The 19,170-nt window shown below is 36.2% G+C and overlaps 1 protein-coding gene across 3 annotated transcripts in view; it reads left to right on the forward strand.

The window, feature by feature from the left end:
* LOC128858338 (ATP-binding cassette sub-family A member 13) overlaps nucleotides 1-19,170 on the forward strand; it is an 89,870-nt gene that overhangs the window by 50,994 nt on the left and 19,706 nt on the right. For all 3 annotated transcript variants that reach the window (XM_054094521.1, XM_054094522.1, XM_054094523.1), the window contains 4 exons: nucleotides 9,793-10,001; nucleotides 10,077-10,303; nucleotides 16,144-16,286; nucleotides 16,504-16,587. In XM_054094521.1, the coding sequence (XP_053950496.1) occupies nucleotides 9,921-10,001; nucleotides 10,077-10,303; nucleotides 16,144-16,286; nucleotides 16,504-16,587 (535 nt within the window). In that variant the 5' untranslated portion in view covers nucleotides 9,793-9,920. The remainder of the gene's footprint in view (nucleotides 1-9,792; nucleotides 10,002-10,076; nucleotides 10,304-16,143; nucleotides 16,287-16,503; nucleotides 16,588-19,170) is intronic.

Genomic DNA, 19,170 nt, shown 5'->3' on the forward strand with positions numbered 1-19,170 from the left:
CATTACCAGCTATTGTCGGTAGCTTATCCACCTCCAAGTGAATAAGATGATTGTGAATCGCACCATCAAACCTTATAACGATGGAGGCAGCATTACCAAACGCATTCGAAGTGGACCCGAAAAACGATAACAACACCTGTTAGATCCGGAGAGAAATGAGCTTAATGTCAGCTTTAAAAGTTCCAAAACACACGCGTTCTTACACCACATCAAAAATAAGTTCGTTCCGAAAGAGCTAGGATGATGTTGCACATTTTGTTTCCTGGCGAGAAAAATTTTCCCAATAAAATAATCCATAAGCAGATCCAGAATTATCGGGAAGATCTTTTGATAGCTGTGGGTATGGAGCCGCGCGCTTTTTTGCATATACATTGTAGCTAGCTTTTGGTAGAGCTATCCTCTAGTGGCCTTCTGAAACCAGCCTAAGTCTGTTTATATACATACATACATCTCCTCTCGCCGCAGGACTATCGTCAAGTATTATATTGCAGTAAAGGGAAGACATTTAGCCGCTGCTCAGTCTTTCCTGACGTCTCATCTCTTTCATAGTCTAGGCCATCAAGTCGCTTGCCGCACCGCACCAGACTTTCCTTTAAGTGCACGAATGTTTCCAGTGAAGGAGGTTCTCCAAAAGCTTTATAGAGTATGCCTTTCGTTTTGAAAAACAGAAACGCGATTATGTGGTGAATATCTTCTACGGCGTTTTCGTCGCAGTGGGGATTATCGTCGTGGTTGAACCTGTGTGAATATGCTTTGAAGCGGCCGCGTCTCAATAAATGAGCCAGGTAAAATTCTACTTTCCATGTGGTATCATTACCCAAACCTTTAGATTGGGGATGCTCTTGTGCATCCAACTCCCTTTGGTACAGTTATCCCACCTTATCTACTACTCATCGATGCAGTTTTCTCTTCACCCCACGCGAGCAGACAAACTTATAGGTCGCTGCGTTTTCGCTATTTGGGCAGTTTCCATTGCGAGTAGGTCTAAAGTGTACGTTTCAGATATTAGAGTGCAGCATCGTTGTTGTTGTTGTAGCAGCATAAATATTGCCCATACATATATAGGGAATGCTGCTGAAGTGACAGTCCTTGGCCGGATATGAATCCGGGTCGTTCCGGTAAGGCAGAACCGACTGTCGTTGGAATGTCGAGCAGCGATGAAGTGTACGCGTAAATACTGGAGTCGCGGTTGTATAAACATTTTTCATCCCCATATCATAAAGCACGTGCGAATCAAGAATAGCTAAAAAACTTCGTACTTCAATTCTTCGGCATAATGTCTTTCGAGTTCCCCAAACTCAAATTTGCTGGAAATTCCCATTTGGTATATTTTGGAGAGTAGAAATTTGAGAGCAAGCAATGAAACTTGAATAAGTCAACATACCGCAAGATTATGAAAACATTAGCTCAATTTATTTTCTGTTCTTTTAAAGGCCACAGTTTAGGCAAAAGGTTTTCACGTCGAGCTGAAGTAAAGAAATCCTTGTTTATTTTATTTTTATTTATTTTTTATTATTCAGGTGGGTGTTTATGATTTTTATATATTTTTGTTTTCAATAAAAAATAATTTCACACACATACTTATGGTCTGTTGATTATATAACACTTAACCTGTTTAAACTTGTAGTTTGTTTTCAGAGACATAGAAGTTTTTTTGTAAAAAGGGAAATGGCCAATATTATGTAAGGCTTTATTAGGTCCCATGTATATATGCATACACATATATAATTGGCGCGTATACCTTTTTTGTGTGCACCTTGATACCGTTCCACAAATGGGAGAACCTACAGTTTTATGTCGCCTCTGAACAGTAGATGGGTTTTATGAGGAACTTTTTGATGGCAGAAATACGCTCGGAGGTTTGCTATTTTTGCCGAGGGGCAACCGCTATTAGTAAAACGTTTTTTATCATTTGGTTTTTCCTGCACGGGGTCTCGTTCCCATGTGTATATTTCCATATATTAACAGTGACTGTTGTTTAGTTTTGTTACTAATGTTTAGTTTTGAAAAAAATACGGAAATTTTGCTTCCGATATGCAAACCACATTGCACAGTAACTTTTTCGGAATGTAAATATTTATTTCCTGGGGTTAGAGTCTGTTTAGAACTCAGTAGATAAATAATAATCAATTAATTATTTTATACGCCTGTTGAGATGCAATACTTCGATACAATTATAGCGCGAGATAATCAGTTAATAGTGAAATGCTTCCATAAAAAAATTAAGTTCAAGTGCTACATGTTCTATGCACCTATTTGTTGAAGTTTGAGATATCCATAAAATAATAGTTGCTTATTAAAACCCGTTGCCCATTAGAAAATATTAATCATTAAAGCATTTACATATCACTAAGTGGAATAACCCTTAATAACGGTTAGTCAGCACTTGAAATTGTAACAAGTTATTCAATAGTTTACTATTGTACTGCACTTTTACTCAATTATATCTACATATTGAAATCGTGCCAATTATTAATTGAATGTGCATGCGCGTAAATATGCATGTATGTAAACTATTTGCTCTAATACATACATACGTATATGATGACGTAGACGCCAAGGGTGGGGGGAGATTTTTCTGCTTAAGGGCTTAACATAAAAATATATATATTAATGTAGTACTCAATGCAAGTATGTCCATGTGCACGAGAATTTGCCAACTTTTTTGGACCCCCTATTAGTTTGTGACACTGATCTCCCAAACGGCATTTGCCAACGCTATTGACATCTGTTTTTATTATGTATGTACTTATAAGTTTGTCCATGGAAGCAGGTTGTAAACACATGAGTTCCCGAACGTGCGGAAGTTTCTACATAATCAGTGACAGGATATGGCTTATGACTACGAACCGCAAACAAGTCAATTGTCTTCTTTAAGGCAGTTCGATATACTAGCCATATTGGGTGTACTACGAAATCCTTCCAGAAGAGTACGCGATAATTGAGGAATACTATTTTGACCTCATACAATCACGTCAGTGGCCAGAAAAGGGCAAAATGCAACGTTAAAAGTTTGAGGAACTTTAGATACAGTTTAATTTTAAATACCTTATTTAAGAAATACATATACATATATATATACATATATATATATATATAATATATATATGTATATCATGTATATATATGTATATCATCAAGTACATCCTGTTTGGGTGTTCGGCCGAGCTCCTCCTCCTACTTGTGGTGTGCATCTGGATGTTGTTCTACAAATGGAGGGACCTACAGTTTTAAGCCGACTCCGAACCATATTTTTATAAGGAGCTTTTTCATTACAGATATACATTCGGAGGTTTGCCATTGCCTGCCGAGGGGCGACCGCTATTAGAAAAAGGTTTTTTCTTAATTTTGGCGTTTCACCGAGATTCGAACCTACGTTCTCTCTGTGAATTCCGAATGGTAGTCACGCCCCAACTCGTTCGGCTACGGCGGCCGAATTAGTTTAATTAATTTAATTGTTTAATATTCAAGGCCACTCGTTACCCGAATGCGCCATGCGGTCTTTGTGAGAGAGTATCCAAGAAACTCTATATTTCATAGTTACTCGAGCAAGACTCTAATATCTTGTTCCTATTTTGTTTTTGAATAATTTTTTTACTGAATAAAAAGAAATGGTTTTGAGTGATGGACGTTTTTATTTTGCCCTTTGACCAACATTATAAATCATCCAATGGGCCAATTTTCGCCGCTTTGTACTTTTATTAATGTTAGTTTATTGCTTCGCTTTGATGGCGATAAATTGATACAAATAATGAAATTAAAGGCGGAAATATTAAATTTGTTTTTTAAAGAAGAATCTCAAGTGCGCCCTTCAAAACTGGTGCAGATAGAGATGCTGAGCAATTAAAATTAGCAAATGAAACCCTCCAAAGGGAAGTTCTGGATCTGCCACTGAATATACTTATATACATACTATACGAGCTTATGAAGGAGGTGTGTTAAAAAAATAAGGTGAATTTTAATTTTTCTCTAAAAATATTTATCTATTCATCAATTTATATTTTATCTCCTTCAAAATAGTCACTCTCAGATATAATACACTTGTGCCAGCGTTTTTTCAAATACTCGAAGCAATTCTGATATGAACTTTTGGTAGGTTCTTGAGGTCTCTCCGCGATTCGGTTTTTATATCCTCAATTGACGCAAAGCGAGACATGGGTCTCTTCAATCTTGGGAACAGTAAAAAGTCGCAGCGGGCCAAATCTGGTCAATACGGTGGCTGAGGCATGATAACGGCGTTGTTTTGACCAAATAATCTCCTACAAGCAAAGATGAGGATCATAATGCAAAAACCATGCATTTTTTCCCACAATTCCGGGTGTTTTTTTTCGTGTTGCTTCACGCAAATGGCACATAACTTCAAGGTAATACTCCTTATTTACCGTACGACCCTGTGGTAAGAACTCCTGATGCACTACGAAAAGGTAATCAAAGAAAACAGTAGGCAAATCCTTGGCATTTGATCGAACTTGGCGTGCTTTTTTGGTCTTGTCTCTTCTGGATTCTTCCATTGGGACGATCGGGCTTTGGTTTCGATGTTACAACCATATACCCATTATTCGTCACCAGTTATGACCCTTTTAAGCAAATTTGGCTCATCGTTGATGTCATTTAACAATTCCTGAGCGATACTCATGCGATGTTGTTTTTGGTAGAAATTCAGTAATTTCGGAACGAACTTAGCTGCCACACGCTTCATGCCCAACTTTTCCGAAACGCTTGCATGACATAAGCCAACCGACATGCCGACATCCTCAGCAACTTCTCTAATTGTGATTTGACGATTCTCCATAACAATTTTCTTCACTTTCTCAACATTTTCAATCAGTTGTTGATGTGTTGGCACAACCAGAGCGAGCGTCGTCATTCACTTCTTCTCGACCTTCTGTGAAAAGCTTGTACCACCTGTAAACATATTTTTGACTCAGAGTACTTCCCCGTATGCCACTGTCAACATTTCAAATGTTTTTGAGCACTTAATTCCATTGTTTACATAAAATTTGATGCAACTTCTTTGAACCATTTGTTTCGATAGCAGAAAATTGTCGGACTCGCCAAACACTTGTCTTATTTCTGCCTCTCACAAACAAACTAAACATTTTAAAACCGTGAACTTATCTTCGAGACGAGTGTACCAACATAAAAAATAATAACAATCGAAAGTCGAATGTCCGTAGCCCGCGAAATTTGAAAATTCACCTTATTTTTTTAACACACCTCGTAGTATATACGTGCATATATGCATATTTAGAACGACAATGCATTCGTTTTGCTAGTAATTTGCATTTAGAGATAACAAAAATTCATTACAGTTGGTTTATTTGGGCTTTTTTAACATTTATTTTTTTAACAAATTCTTTGCACTAAGCAGTAAATTTAGAACAGCTTTTGCCCTTTTATTTTATTACTACAGAATGTGTTATACAATGTGTGCTATTAGGGTAATCGTTCGTGCATGTGCAACTGTCAACTGCCAATTTTCAAACAATTTAATTGTTGTGTTTCTGATTTATGCATTGCAATTCAAACATTCCTTTATACATTTATAAGTGCAGGTAGAACAATTTTTTAATAGCTGCCGCCTATCGATAGGCAATGACTAACTTCCTAGTTTGATTCTGTCATGAAAAGTTTCTCATAAAAAATCAACGGCACTTGGAGGCGGCGTTAAACTGCAGAACTCTCCATTTGGAGAAAAACATCAAGAATGATTGTTTTTCGTAAATTTAGTATGGAAAAATTTTGATTCGGACACAACCGAAATTTATCTACCTAGTAAAGGCTTTGACTTCAAATAAATCCTTCCTCTTTATTTACTTCAAATTCGGCAGTGACTCGCTCATATCAAAATTTTTGTTGTAATCGTATTGTTTATCTAATACAAATCGTAACTCATTATATTAAATTTTGGCCATTGTGACGTTGAGAAGAAATATAAGGCAGATGAACTAGCGAGACTCTGCTCCAAACTACCTAATGTGTACATAAGCACTGATATGGAATGATGAACGTAGGTACACCCTTGCAGAAATTCCAGCTACATACTTATTTTTTAGGAATTTATAACAGTAGTGAACGAAAGATGGCGTAACGAACCCACATGCAGAAGCGCCGGGCAACTGTGGTCCTGCGGAGCTAAAATAAGCTTAGATGTAGCACTCTGATTTCTATTATAAGGAGGTGCTGTCTAATAGGCAGACACGCACAGAGGCTAGGTGCCTAGATGAATAAACGGAAGAGAAGTTTCTGAACCTTCTGTGCTACTGTGTCCAGATGAAGATGAAGCACTTTGAGTAGACTTGAATCAGCTGGAAGATCTTAGCACTGTGGAAATCAGAGATTTTCTAAAGTTTTTGATAAGTTCTCAGTAACCCATGTGATATCACAATGGGCCTGAGTGTGCCTCATAGTGGCAAACCGCTATACTAAAATTGGACTTATGTCCTCACTTGGTTAGAGAAGTATCGAACTTTCGACAACTTGGAAAATAACTTTTATAAGAAGTTAGGGGGGTTGTTAACCGAATTTGCCTATTCTAAGTGGCACTTATTTCGATGACATGCTTCAAAATGTTACTTGAGTTAATAGATAAAAATACCGTCTAGACAGAGAGGTGTTAATTCGTTCGTAAGGCTCACCGTGAATTGGAATCATAATTACAAAACGCAAAAAACACGAACAACATACTGACGCTGTTCGATCTGCAGAATTTATTCAACAAGTGCAAGTGACCATTGACGAGGATCCTTCAAAATCAATGGTGTCCGTGTGAGAGGGCTTAAAGTTTCTGAATGCCTTATGTGTTTAGTCAATGAAGGCTTCCGGTCTATGCAGGATAAGTCCCTCGGTATGCATAGAAGACAGTTTACGTCGTAACAAACACGAAAACACCCAGTTATCCAAACAAAACGTCTTCTAAATAAAATTAAACACCCTAAAGCGCCTAAAATATTATGGTTTTTTTCTGACGAAAACATTTTGAGCAAGACCAAAAGACCAACCGCAGCAAAGATCACAGTGGCAGACGGTTTTATTTCGATCCTGCAAGGAAGATAAATTGTTAAACTTGTTTCTGATTTGGACCCTACATCCACTGTCGTGTGAATTTCCTGTATTCCCAGTCTTCGACAAAGTCCTCTATGTGGGCTTTGATGAGCCTCATATTTTGAAATTTCAGTATGAACGATCTATGCAAAGTTTAGCTAGTTTAGTAACAAAACTATATCAAAACTAAATCTATAGGGGACAGGTAAAAACGACAGGGAAAGAAATTTAAGTAATACAAAAAGGGTGTGAGATATCAAAATGATTCTAGATTTGAAGATTCGGTTCATGCAAGTATGAAATACCATATATTCATAATGGTCATCTAGGTGGGTTCTATTTGTGAGCAATCGGTCCAACAATCTGATTATTTGCATACCTATACATTATTTTGTGTTTTACACATTTTTTATCTGACACATTTTTGAAAATTTAGTCTGTATTGCCAATATAATTTTTATCACAATATTTTACTTACGATTTTCAAGTACAATACATTTTGAATCGAAAAATAATATTTATAAATAAATTAAATACATTTTTTTCCATTAAAACTTTTATTTTAATATTAATCATAAAATTGAGGGCTGATATTTTAAGGCAACATAAGGAAAAAATGGATAACTTACTTGCTAAAAACTTGAGCATAGGCTCAGAAATGGACAAAAATATTATAATAACATAATAAAAGTATAGTTAGTTATTTATCTTTTGAACGACCGAGTGACTTGCATTGAAATGTTTGGCGATTGCCCGATTGCTGATCTTTTTCTTTCATACGTTTGCTCGGCTCAATAAAATTTTCCCTCATAATTTTAATTTAAAGTTTTAGTAAAGGTTTAAAAAGTCAATCTCAAAATTGTTCATATTACGTTTTTTCCTGAACACATGTGCTTACTTAGTTATATAATATTCATTAATATAAAACTGATCATAGAACTTTAAATAATGCAGCAAACACTCAATGCCACCGATCATTCGATTACAATAAATGTCTAGCTTTTGATGTCGTAGTACATATTTTATATTTATTTTATTTTATTTATAATGAGATTTAAAAGATAATTGAAAGCGAAACTGCGATGATACATTTATATGTGCATATTCCATACTTGTAGTCAGCTAGTTGTTGCATACATATTTACATCGATCTACTCGCATTCAAGTCAGTGAACCAAGTGAGTAGGGTTAAGGTCATTTTTATATGGATTCTAATGTCGATTAATTGATAAGTTACGTGTTTCATGATAAGAATAGACGGAAAATATTTTGAATTGAAGTACATAAAAAAGTGAATGATATTTTCTAAATATAAAAACGGAAACCTAAACAATGAAAAACTCTTCTGCTTCACTAATTCGAGATAAGGTACAAAGCGAGATCAAAAAGTTGGTGGAATGTAAGGGTTAAATAGGGATGGGTGTCCTGGCGATCCAATAAAATATTAATATATAAATCAACGAATAAAAAAGGAAATGGTTAAGAAAACACCAGCTATGAAGAAAATTGAGTTTTGTGCCGAGACTTAGTTCCCACTTGTATTGTAGAAAAACTGTTAAAAACTATTATGACACATATGTTATCTGCTTTTGGGTACTCTCGGAAATACAATAACTTATAACTGACATATTTTTTTCTTGCATTCTCTTTGGTATCTTGAGGCGAATTCCTTTGAATTTCGAAAAAGTCGAAATGGGAACTTATTTGCAAAGATGTACGTCTGATAGTTTTGAATTTTCTCCATAATCAGCGACATTCTCAAAGTCAGCTCCAAATGGTTGTCGTTAATGTTCTTGAGTAAGGCTTCAGTAGTGTGTCGAGAGTTCGCGCGAGTTTTTGTATCTATACCTAAAGTACTGGATACTTTTATAAATCAGATTATTACTAAAGGCGATCCTTGGCTTCATCACTATGAAACTGAGTTGAGGCAGCCGTCTATGTAGTGACACAAAAAATTTGCAGTCCCGCCTAAGGAGCTCAAGTTGTCACAGTTGATAGGGGAGATAACGGCCGCCTTTTTTTTGTTTATTGTTTTTTATTGAGAGGAATATTTCCATGTTTGTAAAGAAAAATATTTCAATGCTATGGAAAAATATGAAACAATGAATTTTTTCATGGAAAAGTTTTTGTTTTGGTAAATACTAATACAAGGTGTTGCAAAATTAATCAACAATTAGGTGTTTTAATAACTTTTTTACTAACAAAAAAAAAATAATTTTAAGTAAAGGAAATCTTTATTTTGACTTTTACGCGCTCCATTGTTTGCCTGTTGGTATAATGTAGCCGCCTACCGTACAAGTGCGAAAAATGACTGCGTAAGGGTGAGTCTTCTGCATGAAAATGGGCCCATTCACAACAGCCAGCTCTACAGAAGTGTGAATTCCCTATAGTGCAGATTTAGATCCTTGAGAAATATTACCCACTGCCAAAAGTGAAAACAAAGATTTCCAAGGGAATATCTTCTTATTTTTCATGGTATAAATACGTTTTAGGAAAAGTTTGATTTCTGCACGAGGCTTAAAAAATAATACGACAAAAATGTTAAATAATTTCATATTTCGTTTCACACCTCGTCCTGCTTATTCACAAAACTTTTTGATCCCCACTTTTCATCCGAGTATTGACTTATTAAAATTAAGATATATTGGGATATTAAGTATTAAAGTCTTTATTTTACAATTCCTTACAAAAAAAAAATAATAATTTTAAACTTCAAATAATATTGCTCTCTATTTTATTTCCTTCTAGTCCAAGAAAGTTAAAAGTGTGTCGAATTGCTCATAGGATCAAACTTTTAACCGTTTACGTCTTGTAAACTTCAGATGTTGCTGAAATTGTACTGACTTAAAAAGAAAATAAAAAAATAAAAAAGGATTATGAAACTGCAACGCTCCTTCAGCGTTAGCCAACTTAAGGCACTACTACGCAAAGATGGTCTCGTTCGCCTGCGCCAGCCGGTAATTTACTTAAAAAATAAATCAACTCTCCAACTTCTCTATATGATTTTTTTCTGTTTTTCGACCCTCTTTTAGGTTATGACCGTTGTGCAATTAGCTTGGCCTTGCTTGGTTTTTATGCTGCTCTACCTCATTCGCCTCAAGTTCGGGCCCGAACACATAGAAGACTGCCAATTTCCCACACGCCTGCTGCCGACCAAAAACCAAGTACTGCCCAGTTTTTATTCATATATTTGTAGTTTGGAAAATAAGTGTATGAACACAAATCCATATGAGGAGACGACTAGTTGGAAGAATGCACCGTAAGTACATAGCTGCCTATCGTATCACTCTTGAAGTTATTTAATGAAATATAATATAATATAACACTGTACGGAATAAAAAGAAGTTTAATTATAATAACTTTCTGACAATGGCTTAAGGAGATCAAGTAATAATGCATGCCATACAGACGCGCTCCGATGGAGAGAATAATGAGGTGGCGCTTATCGTGGTACCGTTACTTTGCTTTGAGCGAATTTGGCAATATCAACTGATTTTCGTGACGTCACCTTAGTGCAATTGGTGATCAGTGTAACTAGATTACGATTTTGGTAACTTGATTTAGCATTTTTTTTGTTCTATAGCCTTGAAGTTTTATTTTTTTTCTGACATTTTAATAGCCTCTTCTAATTAAAATAAGATGCTTATAATTAGGTATGTTAAGAATTTTGTTTAATTGGTTTAAGAATTAAGCGTTTGTATCCATTCGGACCTAGCCGACGAAGCCGTTGCTTATTTGCTGCACTATGTCTATGCCGAGATTAAACGAAGGATAACTCTTGCCAAAACGTGTTACTTCGGGAGTGTTACTCAGTAGGCAATTGAGAAGTAGAGCCCTCTCTCGAAAAACGAAAACAACGGTATACAAAAGCCTAATCATCCCCGTCCTTGTATATGGCGCAGAAGCTTGGACGATGACGAGAAGTGATGAGAGAGCACTGGTAGCGTTCGAGAGAAAAATTTTCCGAAAAAGCGTTGGTCCTCTTCGCGTAAGCGAGAATAGACATAGTGAAACGTATTAAAATACAGCGGCTGCGCTGGCTTGGCCATGTATCGAGGATGACGAAAGTGCTCCGGCACGGCAGTCCTTCGAGATGGAACCCACTGATGGACGACGAGGAAGAGAGGGACCCAATCTCCGTTGGGGAGATCAAGTGAGGCATAACCTGGCAACACTCGGCGAACCGATCTAGATGGCGCAATGTTTTAGATTCGGACAAAACCGACTTATGGTTCTAGTGCCACCTAAGTAAGTTAGTATGACTATAGCGTCGTAAAACTCATACAGCTAATTGTTCCATCGCCTACGCTACTCGCCGTCGCCAACGTGCGATTATTGTTGGTGTTGGTGATCATTCGTGCGTGACATTTGCCCGTTTTATTAATATTTTTTTTCCAAGTTTTTTCTTCTTCTTCTTCTTCGTGCAGTCAAATCTCTCTTTCGCAACAGCAATGTTGCCTACAGCACTGAACTGCCCATTAAAAGGAAAGAAAATACCAAATTTTCATTGAATTATTTAAATAACTTTGTATGTGAGAAAAATTGACTTCACTGTGTTGAGTTTTAAAAATTCATATTTGAATTTAAGTATTAAAATTAAGAGAATTTCTTAAAAAAGGCCGAACCACACTTTTTGCATAGTTGAGGTTATGTAACAAGATAAGGAAGGTACTCCTTTTTCAAAAAGGTTGTTTCAGTAGTATCTGGCATATTTTTTACTGTCAATACATCTCTATGGCTTTAATTTCTATTCAGTAAATTGAAAAGCTTTTTAAAATTTATTGTATAAAAAAGTTTTAAATGTTAAGAAGATTAGAGGGAAGACCATCCAATATCCAAAACCTCCAAAACATAAAATTTTATAAGACTCAATAAATTTTCAATCGCACGGAAATCTTCTTTTCACAAGCTATAAATGCAAGAACGGCTTTTTTTGAGATTTTTTTAATATTCATACAAATAGTTTTGTAACTTACAGTTTTGCTGGCTTTAAATTAACAAAAGAAACAAACACCAAACTCAAAAATTTTCGGATTTTGCGTATAAGTTAAGTTAGGTTAACCTTGCCATCACATAGACATATTGGTCCTTTCTGGTAGCAGAAGGAGCTTGACCGCTACTATTGTAAAGGTAGTAGGCTTCTTCTAATAAGCCCGCGAATCTAAGTAAGCCAGTAAGCCTTGAAGCTCAAACCCCGTGAGACATTCCAGCTTCTCATATTGTAGAGCTCCTAGGCATTCCATTCGGGTTCGAACAAATGCAGGGCAAGGGCGTAGAAGGTGTTCAAGAGTTTCCCTCTCTTCCAGGCAATTACAAAACCTGCAGTTATCGTTGTTTGCGATTCCTGTCTTGTAAACATGCGCCGCCTGCCACCACACCTACTTTCTGCTCTTCTTTCTAGACACGGCTAGCACGAATCTTGCGTATTTATCTGCATTCTGTGTACACATAATTTTCATGGTTTTGCAAGTGGGTATAAAAAAGCACGAAATTTATTCCGAAGAGCAAAGGATTGACAACACCGCACAACTACACTAATGTGACGTCACGAACTCATTGATGGGCGCAATATTGTTTCTGTCATTCTTTCTTTCTGTTGGCAGGACCTTATTATTTAAAAAAAATTAATATATGTATTTGTACAATGCAAGTTACTATATATTTTATTTATATAAACTATGAAAATTTATTTTACTATAATTTAATTGAATTAAATAATTAATAAAATTAAATACTATGAGTATTTATATTTTTTTAAGGTCAATGCGTAATTGTTTTAATTTGCATTTATACTTCTTGGTCATTATTTATTTCCATAATCTTATTTGCATATATATTTATTTTACTTATTGATTTAATATAATTTTAGATTTGGGTGTAGATAGTTAACAGATAAATACCGTGACTAGCTGTAAACAAATAAGTAGTTAAACGCAGGGTGCGTCATTTAGATCTTCGGTGTTTAGCACTGAATAACTTCAACATTTGTCGCCGATTTTTGACATAAATATAAGTAAGATTTCAAACCGGTTTCGAATACATTGTCGAGAAAATGACCACCTCATTTTGATAAGCAAATGTCAGCTATTTTTCGAGTATTGACCAGCGTTACGGCCGTTTTGGCCCGTATGTTAGCTTTGAGTTCGTCAATGATTTTTGGCTTGCTGGCATAAACTTTACTTTTTAAACACCACAGAGAAACGTATGGTAGCTTTAAATGCGAAGAAAGTGAAGGCCGTCCGATTCAATATTTCTCGACACAACGTGTCGCGAGAACTTAATTTCATTGTTTACAATGAAGGCGCTACAGTTTCAGTGACTTCTTTTGGTGTGTGGTCACTTCTAGCTAGAATGGTATTGAATATCGTTTCAGAATATTGCACATATGTCCAGCTCGGCTCAAAAATGTTAGAGCCATATATACATGGTGGCACAAAATTAATCACCCTATCGGAGGAGTTATAATTTTTGCAAATGCAAACTTTATACGCCAATCATATAAGACTCTTGAGCACTAGACAGCCACAGTATATAAACAGACAAACATTGGCTCGCGTTAAAGTCAAAATAAAGATTTTCGTCATTCAACATCATTCTTTTTTATTTAGTAAATATGTTATTCAAAAATACAATTGATTATTGTTGGGAGTTTGACCTAACTCCTCTTCCAATTTATAGAGTACGTCGTTGTTTTACTCATAGTTTCATGCCGCCTCTGAACTTGAGATCGATTTTTATGAGGAACTTTTTCGTGAGAGAAATACACTCTGAGGTTTGCCCTTGCCAGCCGAGTGGCGATCGCTGTTAGAAAAAAAAGTATAATTCGAACCAGGATCTTACCGGATGCTAGTCATGCACAAGCTATTCGGCTACGTTGGCATAGTTATTGAAGATTAAAACTACCAAGATTTAGTTGACGAACCCTGTGCATATGCTAGTATAAAAATGAATATGTACATATGTACAAACGAGCAAATAAATAATTAAATAAATACTAGGTTGTTCAATAAGTTTTGCGGCTCGATAAGATAGGGCATTGCTACTAACCTTAATTTTTTTTATGTTGCTAACAAACCATTTAGTATCGACGTGTCGCAGTATTTTCTACAATGGAAAAATTAACTGACTGAATTTTTTCAATCCTTGAAGACAATCCACGTGAAGAACGTCCAAAAACAGCAACGACACCAGACTAGAAAAATACAGGATGCCGTATTGGAAAATCTTCGTTTGACCGAAAGAGATTTAGTAGAAACCCTAGGCATCTCATTGGGCAGTGTAAGCAATATTTTGACTGAAGTATTGAGTTTCAGAAAGCTGTATGCAAAATGGATGCCGCATTCGCTAAAAGTGGAACAAAAACTAATTCGAATGCGGCTTTCTCAGCAACATTTAAATCATTTTATTTATTTATTTATTGTATTAAACCAATGAATATAATAGATTCTTATAGGCTAAGTAGACATATTTTATGGTTAATAGGCAATAAAAAAAAAGTACAATTAAACTATTTATAATAAATATTTAAAGATTTTAATAGGTGATCTTTTGAAAATGAAAAGTCTATCTCAACAAATTTCTAGATTTTATTAAACTCAATTAAGGTTCTAGAAATATGTCGGAGCATTCTAAGCATAAAGGGACTTTGAAAGACCAGCATAGAAGAGCTCCGACCTACGCAGAGCTCTGCCCGGAATATTAAAGAAAATCCTCTCAAGAAGCATCAGACAGTCAACAGCCCCATGGATTAAGTGGAAAATGAAAGATAAAGATAGGATTATTCCCCTGCTTTGCAATGATATCAGGTTGATCAATAAGCATCGCGTTTCATATGTAGGGATAGGATCCGAAAAGCGTAAACTACGCAAAGCGAAATGTAAGAATACTTTCCGGATTCGTTCAATTCCAGCAGCATGGAACGAATAATACGGAGACCAAATGAAAGATGCATACTCCAGTTTGGAACGGACAAACGCCGTATACAAAAGCTTCAGTGTATAAGGGTCGGAGAAATCGGAGCTATAACGCCTAACAAAAGCAAGCATGGCAGAAGATTTGGCAATAATTAAATTTATATGACTAGTAAAAGTAAGCTTCAAATCAAATATTACACCCAAGTCTTTAATTTCACTTACACGTGACAGGGGTGTTCTCGATATGTGATAAGAGGAGTCAATAACAGTGGCTCGCTTCGAAAACGTAATTTGGAAGCTCTTTTTATGTTGAGCGATAGACGATTATTGATACACCAGTTGCTGAAACTATCTAAATCAATTTGCATCAATTCAGAGTCGAGGGAACCAGTAATCGTCGAATAAATCTTAACGTCGTCTGCATAAAGCAGAAATCTTGCTGACGAAAAGCAAGAGCAAATATCGTTGATAAACAGAACAAAAAGAAGCGGACCCAGAATACTACCTTATTACCTTCAATATTATTGTAACCTTTTAGACAAGCTGAAGGAAAAAATTCGTGAAATAGGCCCAGTTTGCAAAAGAAAAAAACCTTGTTCATCTTGAATCCATAAATTAAAGTGCGAATTGTTGGAACATTCACCGTATTCACCAGATTTGGCCATTAGCGACTTCCATCTGGTTCTAGAGCTAAAAACATTCATGCGTGGAAAGCGTTTTTCATCAAACGCTGAGGTCACAACAGCTGTGAAAGTGTATTGATGTTAAGGAATGCCATACTGAATAATAAAGTGCATTTCAAACAATTAAATTTTGTCTTATCGAGCCGCAAAACTTATTGGGATGCTTAAGAACACTATTAATGTAAGGGTAATTTTTGATTAATTTGCTTACATGACTTCATGTCCAAAATAAATCATAATTTTTAAAGATTATTTAAAAAATGTTTGCTATTCTAAAAAAATAGTATCTCCCAAAGTATCTAGGTAACATTGTATGCATATGTATATGTATATCATATTAGCATAGTAGTATCCATACTGCGATCTTTTATAGCACAATAGTAAGCCCTTGATAAGTAAAATATAAAACAACCCACGGTAATTATTTTCGGGCACTTTTCTTCTATAAAATAAATATTATTAAGTTATTTCTCTCTGAATTTATATTTTCAAATTCTCCTTAGTGTGAAACCAATTGTCGATATCGTGAATATCTTTGTCACCGACGATCGCATGTTCAACGCTGTCATCGATTTACCAGTAAAGTCGAATTTCATAAATGCTGTGACGGCAGTGGTCACGGGCGGGCACTTCGATCAGATACGTCGTAAGTACTTACCAAGACAATTAAAAACATGTGCACAATCATCTATTCGGGAGTATTGTGCTTAGAATAACTGTATACAAGCTTATTTATGCTTATTTAGACTTAATACAGTAATTTGCGATAATTAAAAAAGTCTTAATATAAAGACCTAATTAAGTGGTAATTATCAATTATATGAAACTAACTCACATGCAATTTTATTTGTTACTCTTTACAGAAAGTGTCAGCAATGTTATCGATCTAGTGCCACAAGTAGAGGAATTTCTAAATGGCACCTTCGATATAAGGCGGCTATTTTCAGGTACATAAAAATATATATTTATATACATTTGTAATATACATATATGTATGTATCATTGAACGTTGTCAAGAATGAAATTTAGTTACCAAAAACAGGGTAGTTGTCTCCAGCAGGCGGTATCAAATTGGGTTTCGCTAAATTTCTTATAGCTAACTTTGGCCTCTCATATTAGTTACGCTTTCGTTCAGAGTTAGAAGTCAATACTGATCATCTAAATGCCATATTTGAGACTGATTAATCAAAGAAATACTGATACTAAAGGGTGAACAATTTAGACGTATCGGATTTTTATCATTTAATCTTTTTTGTAAATCCATTGTTTCACGGCTTGTATGGCAAGCAGCGCCGTCTTGTTGGAACTAAATATTGTAGAGATCAAGGGCTTGAATTTGCGACATCAAAAAGTCGTTTATCATGTTACAATGGCGCCAGCCTCGCCTTTGAAGAAATATGGGCCGATGACTCTTCTAGCCCATAGGCAGCATCAAACGGTTGTTTTCAATGGATGTAATGACTGTTCTTGAATGGCTTCAAGTTACTCTTACTCTGTTAGCGCAAAGTCTTCTCTGCCGCACGCAGTAGCGCCTTCCATAGCCATAGCCTTCGTGTGCATTAGTTTTTCTTTTGCTTTGCCCGAAAAATTTTAATTCAAATAATAGAGCAACGAATTTTGTGAAATTCCATATGCAACTTGGAAACGTCTACTGAAACTGGATTCTTCTTGAAACTTTACTGTCTTGCTGAACTGCGTGAAAGAATAAGGACTAAGCAACCCAAATTGTAAGAGGACAAGTAATAGGTTTTACTCAGCGTAATGCACTGACACAGTTTTTGTCAAGATGTTCTAGCCTAGTACAGCACCCCCGGGTTAGACCACCCCTCTTTCTCGCCGGATCTTGTGTTGTGCGACTTCTTCATAAGATGAAATCTGCATTTCATGGAGCAAAGGAAGTTTTGCCTGGAGGGTTAGGAAAGACTGCATAATGATTACACATCTATTGAGTAAATGTAAAATATCTTCCTACTGAATATCCACAACTGGTATTAACTTATTTACCTACAGCGTCCGGCACTCGAAGTGTAACCAACTTCAGACCGCTCGCGCGGCATCAGCTGTTTGTTAGTTGGCTAAATGACAGTCCAGAGTATTATTTACAAGTGCGTGGTAGCATTTTCCCGAGAGTAAACGCGAAAAAAGAACTGGATTTCAAACGTAATGGTGTGATTGCATTATCTTTGACTGGAAAATCACAACTAGCAATTGTTCGTGAGCTCGAGTAAAGTTTTTGTTTATCGCACCATTGCTCGTTACAATGATACTGGTAGCATCGCGAAACGCAACGGCACGTGAAATGGTTCAAAAGTGAAGAAGCGACCGGCCCCCGACGAAGTGCCAATCAAATGGCGAAAGAACTGAAAATATCTAACCGCAGCATCCGCCGCATACTGAAAAATTATCTCAAAATCAAACTTTACAAGATCCAAAAGGCGCATGATCTCACACCAAAGCAGCAACAAGTCAGACTTGAGAGAGCGAAGGAGTTGCTTCGCTTGGCCGAAAGCGGTAAATTTCCGAACATAGTATTTCTGACGAGAAAATTTTTCAATTTTTTTTTTTTATTTGACGGACCGTTCATACGAGAATTTGAGTCATCGATTGGCCACCAGGAGGCAGCACCCGCCACAGGTAATGGTTTGAGCCGCTTTAACCGAAGATGGGCGCTCTCAAATCGTTTTCATCGAGCCTAACGCCAAGATAAATGCGAAATATTATCGGTAAGGTATTCTGGAGTTTGCTTTGAAGCCGTGGGCAGACAAACATTTCACTGGCAGACCATGGACGTTTCAACAGGACTCGGCACCGTCTCACAAAGCTCGAGAAAATCAAGAATGGCTAAAAAACAACGTTCCGAATTTCCTAACGTCTACACCATGGCTCTCAAATTCACCAGATGTGACCATCGGATTCGCCATTTTGGAGAGCAAGGTCCGAACTAAAAGACTCACCAGTCTCGAGGCGCTGAAAACAGCTATTGTCTATTGCTCACACGATATGCCCACATATTATATGTTAAAACTAAATTTCTGTCTGAACATTTGATGTCACAAGCTATAACTCTTATTGTTTGTGCACAATCTTACTAAAATGTGCGCTGGAAAGAAAGTTCGGCTCAGACCGCATTTAATAGAAAACGACTGAGTTTCGGTTTTGGCTACAAAAGTTCTTTCGGTTTTCGGTTCGGCGTAGGCAGAAAAAGGCCGAACTCTGGCCTTAATGCTTACTTCTTCAGAAAGAATTCAAAGAGCTTTTGGGATTCACATGATAGAGAGATGTTTTTTTTTATAAAAATACTGGATTTCCTTTAAGCCCCTCCAATTTATTACTTAGCCCCTTGAAAATTTTAGATACGGTTTAGGTCTGGCTTGAGTCAGATTTGGCCGAAGTTGGGTTCGACCTTCAAAATCGATGTTAAGTCGTTATCTAGAATTTAGCCTTCCTCACTTGTGATACATAGTTTTTATTTCATTTATATGAACAAATAGATTTAGGAAAGATTTGGAGTTCACAATTAGTTCAAGTAA

The sequence above is a fragment of the Anastrepha ludens genome, chromosome 3 (assembly GCF_028408465.1).
Source record: "Anastrepha ludens isolate Willacy chromosome 3, idAnaLude1.1, whole genome shotgun sequence".
Lineage (NCBI taxonomy): Eukaryota > Metazoa > Arthropoda > Insecta > Diptera > Tephritidae > Anastrepha > Anastrepha ludens.